This window comes from Perca flavescens, chromosome 23, assembly GCF_004354835.1.
Source record: "Perca flavescens isolate YP-PL-M2 chromosome 23, PFLA_1.0, whole genome shotgun sequence".
Lineage (NCBI taxonomy): Eukaryota > Metazoa > Chordata > Actinopteri > Perciformes > Percidae > Perca > Perca flavescens.
The window spans coordinates 8,184,861-8,192,854 of NC_041353.1; the positions used below are offsets into that span (position 1 = coordinate 8,184,861).

The window sequence follows — 7,994 nt, forward strand, 5'->3', positions numbered from 1 at the left end:
TCTGTTCCATTCTGTGCGTAACATCTATGAACAGCATTTTGTAGTGCTGAAGTTTTCCCTTTTTTTTTGTCTTGTTCTCTCAACTGTTATGTCAAGTGTGTAACGTTTGAGGAGGATTTAAAAAAAAAAAAAAAAAAAAAAAAAAAGACCCGAGGATATTATGAGCTGGAAACCACAAAACCCTTAGATCAAACTAACAGTCTGAGACAAATCCAAGACGAAAACCACGTAAAGGCATGCTCTGGTAAAGGCATATTTATAACATCTCGACACCCAGAGGTGCAAGCGGGTTAATTCAAATTATTCTAAAGGCCACGGGGGAAGAAGAAAAAAAAAAGCAGACAATGAAATGGTTTTCTGGCTGGATTGTTTCAAAAATAGAAAGTATCATTTTAACACTTCAAACCACTTTTAAGCAGTAATGGGAGATCACACCAAAGCTTATACAGACACAGTGTGTGCCTCGCCTGTGTCTCTGAAACCATGCGGATTACCGTGCTATCGAACAAAGTCCTGCTCTAACCACCAGCGCCAGCAAACCTCTGGAGTCTTCTGGAAACAGAGTGGGGAGAGCGTGTGACTAGAATTACTGACACACTTTTAGAAAGTGCTAATCTCCGCTTACTGTAGGACTTATTACAGAAGAACTTTTTTTTTCACAAATTGCTACATAAATGAACAAACCACCACCGCCAACAAAATGCCAAACTCAATGTTTCCGTTGCGTTCCACTGATGTGACCGCAAACAAAGGAAAGCCTGCAGTGTCATAGACCCAACGTAGTTGACCGCACATTGAATGTGAATTATGCCTGGGATATTAAATACCAACAACTGCTCAGGTTTTTGTTTGGGGATGTTTGAAATGTGACATCTGAGTTGGTTAAACACAGCACTACAGTAGGACTACAAGTGCTGTACATAAGAAAAACAATAGCTTAACACACACTAATATACCATTTTGTACATGCTTTATCCAAGGGCTTTAATAAGCCATCAATATGCAATGGGAATCCAACTTGTAATTAGGGGTGTTGAAATGAATAACTGCATTGATGCATCGCGACGCAGACCTAAACTATTCTCAATTCTTGATGCAGTGACAGACCATAATCGATAATTGCCTACTGATGTTACTTGTTGATTTTCCAGTCGCTGCTTTTTTGTTTTGCCTTTTGTCTGTTGTGTTCAGACTCCGCTACATTCAGGAAGCGTCTTTTTTAAGAGCAGATACAATAAAAGGGGAGTTCACATGTATCCGACTGCTTGAATTTGTTGATTACACATTCCATGTGTAGTAATATATAATAATATTGAGGCGGTGACGCATCATGATATCGAATCGATTCGTATCGTTGATAGGCTCATCGCAATCGAATCCTGAGACCAGTGAAGATTCACACCCCTACTGTTAATTGGACCCGGTTCCAAATGTTTTAATTGATGCAAAGGATACCACAAATTAGCTCTCCATTATGAACCACCCAGACCTCTCAGGTCGCCTGGGACAGCTATGCTCTCTGTGCCCAGAGTCAGAATGCAATTCCGGTATTTCAAATCAAGGCTGAAGACTTTAAGCTCATTTCTTACACTGCACTGTAACTCTTATTCTAGTATTCCATACCTGTCATATTATTTTAGCTGTTTTTTTTTTTTTTTTAAATTCTCTTTAATGGATGTTTTTAACTGCTCTTTAATGTAAAAGGACCTTGAATTGCCTTGTTGCTAAAATGTGCTATACAAATAAAGCCACCTACCTCTTGATACTCTTTTAAACTGCATTATTTCACTTGGATTTAGCAATTTCATTTAGCAAGATTTAGGAGTTAGCGAGAGTCACTGAGTTAGAAAGTTAGAAAGTAATAGTCCTGGAAGACACAATGTTTGTGACATGTTCATTTAAGAATAATAAAGCGATGTACTGTAAATTAAAAGATTATTTACTGCTGGGGAAGAATATATTTTACATCTCTCTTATTGCAAATTGTAGTTTGTCCAGTAAAAGGGTCCGTAGGAATTCAAATGAGAACAAAGGGATACAGCCACATACTCTATATAACAAGACACTGAAGCAACAAAACTGGAGGAAGTTCAGATGTGCTATGTGGGCAAAATACACTAAACACTGAAGTAAAAGCTATTTAATGCAACGATTTTATCGCTAACTACAAAATACAGTATTCCTGACAAATTCGATCCGCACAGATAAAATAAGTCAAAGCCGGGCATCTCAGTGGCCTACAAGTTAAGGTGCATACCATATATTTGCAACATCAGGACTAAAATTCCAGCCACAGACCTTTGAGGCATGTCTTCTCATCTTTCATGGCTATATCTACACTATAAAAGTCAGTTAAGGCAAAAATTTCCCAACAATAATAATAAAAAAACGTCAAAAGCTACATTGCTGTGGCTTACCTGTGGCAGGGCGGAGGTGAGCTGGCGCTGCAGAGAGTCGCGGTCGTAGATGACGTCCTGAAGGTGCTGCTGGGCCAGGCCGAGGCTCTCCTGGGTCTCCCTCAGCGTGTCCAGCAGCCGGTCCCTCTCGTCCAGCATGTTGACCATCAGCTGCTCAAAGTGGGAGTCCGGGTCCGAGGAACTACTCTGAGAGCCGCGCTGGTTCAGCGCCGTGTCCTCGCTGATGGTGGGCATCACCTCGCACATCATCTTGGCGCTGGGAGGAGGGAGACCAGAGATGATGAGACACAGTGTTAACAGGACATGAAGACAACGCTGCAGTGTAACCAGCAAAATGGTACTGTTGAATGTGAAGTATGTGGAGTTAGAATCATTTGTGATGGCTTATCATCAAACGTAGAATACGGTCATTCATACTGCATACAAATCAATTGCTAGACCATTGACCTCTATGGATTTTCCTCTCTCTCGGGTAGACTTATGTATTTGGGTATATCTTCAATAAAATGTTTATGTTACATGTATCAAGCATTATAAGTTGGTGAGATGCTTGTATCTTCAATGCAACTTCATGCTACACTCTTTACTTTTCTGTTGACCCTCCCCATAGCCTCCTTTTGTGAGCCTGCAGGGTGTATTAGGTTTCAATCTTCTTTAAATCCATATTCCCCTTTAGGGTTACAGTGGGCTGCACATATTCCACCATACATTGATGGATGGAGAGCTCACAATTCCATTGCAAGGTCAATAAAGCTGGTCAAACGAACATACCTCTAGGCTAATTGTTAATAAGGTTCTGATCAGAGTTCATTCAGAGTTCGTCACTGACAAAACCTGTGATCACGTTAGGATTAGGCTAAAGATGAAGATCTTTACATGTATAGCAAAACAAATGCTTATAGCAAAAACGTCACCGTCTACATGTGTGAATATCCACTCTTACGGTTTATATGGCTGGTGAGTATGTGACTGGGCCTGACACAGTTGGAGCTCAGCATCACCCCGGCGTTTCAAAGCTGCAGAGACGTCTTGGGAGGCTGGGCGTTCTGCCCTAGATTTCACGTTTAATGATCCAGCCCAGATCGAGTTGCATAATACATGATATCTATGCTATAGTGGATATGTGAAACCATATTCCAGCTTCCCTGAGGGACTTCAGAAAGCCTCCAGAGTCATCCTAACCGATGGGATAGTTTGTGGGCTATAACCTGGTTTGCATCGTCACACGAGTAATGCGATGAAGCAAGCTAAGCTACAAATAATGACCATGGGTAATAAAGACATAACGAGGTGAGGTTAACAAAACATGAGAAATACACTTAGCATACTCCATTTAAAAAAAAAAAAAGAAGTAATTTTGGAAAACATGAATCCTTGCTTTCTTACCATGATTTAATATCAGTTTAATCCGTGCGTTGAGTGATACCCAGACAACTTAAGCCTATCTTAGCGCAGAGGCTCAAAGCTCGGGGAAACAGTAAGCCTCCCACAGGAAAAAAAAAAAAAAAAAAAGACACCTTCCAACAGCGCTAAAGTTGTCTTAGTTACCTTTAGCTTATTAACAAGCAAGATAGTTACTTATACATCTGAGAATCTTTTTTTTTTGCGTGCAAAATTCTGCTAAGCTAGCATCCTAGCAGGAGGACTTCTGACATACTGCGTTAAGTCACTGGACGCAGCTGTTTGGTATATGACTGATGAGCTAACTGCTCATAAAACCAGTGTCTCAGTTTCTTATTACACATGTAAAATACAAGATACTAGAGACCATCTTGCAGAGGGATCACACCAGCCGCGACATCAAATTGGGCCAGAGGTGTAAAGTGTGTGTGTGTGTGTGTGCGCGCGTGTGCTGGCCCCTATTTCCAGCACCCTGGACCACACCTATAACTTAGCCTTCATTTTGATCTCAACACACCTGTAAAGTTTCGTGACTGCAATTTGTGACGCTATCGCAGTGACAAAATCTGGTCGGACGAACATATAAACACAAAGTTCGAAAAACTGCTCTGTGGTAGTTCTAGCCACAGTCGGTGTTTCCAGGACCACATTTTACCATGATGACACACACACACACACACACACACACACACACACACACACACACACACACACACACACACACACACACACACACACACACACACACACACACACTTTTAAAAGTTTATAAAAAGGCACAAAGCTGGGCTAATCGTTTTCCCTAGCAAGCTTAGCTAGGCTAGCTCATCTTGGACCAATCTTTCTACTGTGCCAATATGAAAGTGATGCAAATATTCTCATCTAACTTCCAGTACATCACATAAGCACAAATGTAGTCAACACAATGTCAAAAATAACCGTCACTAATTGCACTAATCCTCTATAGAGCAAAATACTGACAAAAACCATGATTGATGCTATAAGCTAACACCAAAGCACAGCCAAACATATTTTGACCATTTCCTTTTTTAATCTTTCACAAAAATATTAAAAATGTGTCATTTAGGTGCCCAAAAGCCTAACAATACCCTTAATACTTACAGGTTATTCACTTCCATTTAATCTTAACAGTAGACCATAGTTAGTCAGTGTGTTGACTCAGGCCAGGTTTACTCAGGGAGCTTTCAATACCCTACTGCCCAGACTTGGTCCCCTTTGGGTGGGTTATAATGACAGGTCTGTGTCTCAGCATGTTCTGGCAGTAAGATGGGGTCTCCCAAATCTTCTCCAGGCACCCAGCCAGACTCTCACCAGTTCACCATTCAGCCACCATCCGCTGCCGTTTAGACCTGAGAGACTGAGCCTGTGTGCTGCCTGGCTGGACTCTCCGCACATGCCAGCCTCTCTGCTTGGAGAGCAGGCCAGCCGGCGGCCAGACTGGGACATCGGTGGTGCATTTTAAGTAGAAGGTAGTGATATAATCCTGACTCTGGCTCAATACGTGTTCAATGGCCGCAGGGAGGAAGGTGCTGGTTGCATAAAAATCCATACTAATACGGCAGCTCGCAGCGGATATCAAAACAGACTTTCAGCAAAAAGTATTGATGGCGATTGTAAATGATTGTGTTGCTTCTGACAATTGGGTAAAAGAAAAATCCACCCTCAGGTTATCTTCTAGACTTATGAAAAATATATATGTGATGTTTTCTTAGTACGTTCTGTTCCCTCTTCCCATCATGCTAACTAGTATATATGCCTACTTTAGTGATTTCCTACAATTTATCTGCAAAATGTTATTGACACTGTCAGTGTAGAAATTCAATCTCTGCCTGTCCTGCAAAATGGCAGCTACAAAATGCAAAATGGTAGCTACTGGTTCCGTATTCTGAGGGGTCAACTCCAAAACCTGACCTTTACTTGCGATCTCTCACATCGCTCAACTTCCTCTCCACAATGCACCAACAAATAGGCCCTGAAATCACAGGCACATTTTTTATTTCTCCTTTAAGCTGTGCGAAAAGCAAAGTGTATATTGAGGATGTTTTTCTGCTTCATGGCACATACAATTCCCCTTTTGTCCTGTTCCTTATGCTTTGATCTCACCGTGACTGCCCCTTAAATCATCTCTACGGACTATGAAAAATCAATAGACACGGAGGGAAAGTGCACTGATTTATCTGCTTTTGTCTGCGTCCTTAAGACGTATTAAGCAGCCTTCCTGAGAAACGAAAGCAAACCATATCACTCAATTAAACATGTATCCGCTTAATTGTGTCATTCAAAATGCACCAAGCCTGTCTATTTAGTTTAAATGGAGATTAAGAAACAGGACAGAGACATCTTGTCTGCAGAGCCTTGAAGCTAAATGTAGTAAATAAACCTGCTGCTTTTCCTAAAATATCCTTCCTTTTGTGGGGAAACTTTGCTCGTCTGCTGCTCAATATATGCCATTTACTGTCCGCGGAGTGCATCTTTGAGCAGCAAGTCATTAGTGTCTCTAGTGAAGCAGGCAGGCAGTAGCGACGACAGGTGAGAGCTAGTGCGATCGTCTTTGATAGATAAACACTAATCACCCACAGTGGGCAGCGTGAAGAATGTGTGGTCAGAGTGTTCTATTTGCCAGCGGGGATGCAGATGTTGTCGAGATTGCACTCGCTAGCAGTGACAACACTACTATCTCACAACTGAACAGCCAATTTGACCCTCATTACAATAGCTATTTGGTCTACAGATATTCATAGAGCCTAATCTATGCACATTTCCTCCGCAATGCAACATCATGGCACATTATGATAATATACACCAGGAAATCTGCCCTCAAATTCCACTAGCGTGTCAGACATTGGCTTAGCATAAATGCATGTCTAATAATGAATATGTACGATTCTGTCAGAATGATACTTGCGGAGAGAAATTGGTATTTGTAGCAATTGACTAAGAATGTTGTATAAACAAGATGAAGCTTAAGAGACTGGATTAAAGACGTTAAATGGGAGTCTGAAATTATGCAAGAATCACAGGAGGGAGAAACAGCAACAGACTCAAAACACATCATCGTACATGCAATAAGAAATGCACACAGACAGGCAGGGATCATTGGGCTTCTCTCGCCATCCCATATGCCAATCAATGAATTATTCAGGGGGGTAAGAGTGAGGGTTTCTTTCCAATCAGTGCAACAAATCCAGAGCTCTTTTTTCTCCCACCAAGCAGTCTCTTTCAAGCTTAGACACCTGGCTTCAGGCTGAAGTCTAGCTGGCAGCAGGAAATTGCTGAGCAAACTTACAACCTACAGAGAGGCCGAAGCAATGCTGACATCAAATCCAAAACTGATGAGATCAAAGCAAAACCTCACCTGCTAGTTCTTTTTTGGGTATATTCCAGGACAGTAGGCCTGTGAGACCCACTCCAAAAGCCACAGTGATTAACTGCGGCAGCCCTGTATCACTAGGAATTACATCTATAATGGACAACGCGGCAATTCACAATTTACGTCCAATGCCAGGGCTCTGTGCCAAAAGGGGAAGTAGTGTGACCTATATGTAGCAAGGCAGAAAAATAGGGTGTGCGTTTGTGGATGGGTGTGTAACTTTCATGCAAGAGACCAGAGCTCATGACTCGTCGCAGACCTCCAATTAAATAATTGCCTTTTTAATAACCATCATTACCACCATAATTTTTTTCTGGGCTCAGAATGGGCCGGGGGACGACAACTATGCACGGCAGTTAGCATGATTGGTCGGAGTACAGTAAAGGCAACATTTGTTTGGTAAATTGCTCTTAAAGACGTTTAGAGAAGATTTGAATTGCTTTTTTTTATTTTCAATTCTTGTCATTTTGGTGCTGGTGATTTTCCTTTCAGGCTGGCTAAAACCTCTTTGGGGGGCGCCAAAAATTCCTTTATGGAACCTTTAAAAACAGCAAAGTGGACAAACGGGTGAAAAAATGAACAACAGACCTCTGGCTTAAGAGTTCCTCTGATTTGATCTGAAGCAGGCATTTTGCCACTTAATGTAAAAACACTCCATTTTGGGAGGAGCAAATCAGCAACCTGTGGCTAATTTCCTGAATGTCTTCAGTTAATCTCATTAAAAAAAGGTGCAGTAGGTTTTTTTTTTTTTAAGAATTTTTTGGGGGCTTTTCCCTTCATTTAGA

The 7,994-nt window shown here is 41.5% G+C and overlaps 1 protein-coding gene across 5 annotated transcripts in view; it reads right to left on the minus strand.

Moving 5' to 3' along the window:
* The window catches only part of ppfia2 (PTPRF interacting protein alpha 2), a 181,457-nt gene extending 176,439 nt beyond the window's left edge, over positions 1–5,018 (minus strand). For all 5 annotated transcript variants that reach the window (XR_003691679.1, XM_028571011.1, XM_028571009.1 and 2 more), the window contains exons 1-2: positions 4,941–5,018; positions 2,418–2,673 (exon numbers count right to left, since the gene is read on the minus strand). Coding sequence is in view for 4 of the 5 variants with exons in the window: in XM_028571011.1 (XP_028426812.1) it covers positions 2,418–2,673; positions 4,941–4,957 (273 nt within the window). In the remaining variant the exon portion in view is untranslated. The remainder of the gene's footprint in view (positions 1–2,417; positions 2,674–4,940) is intronic.
* Between the last annotated feature and the right edge of the window lie 2,976 nt (positions 5,019–7,994).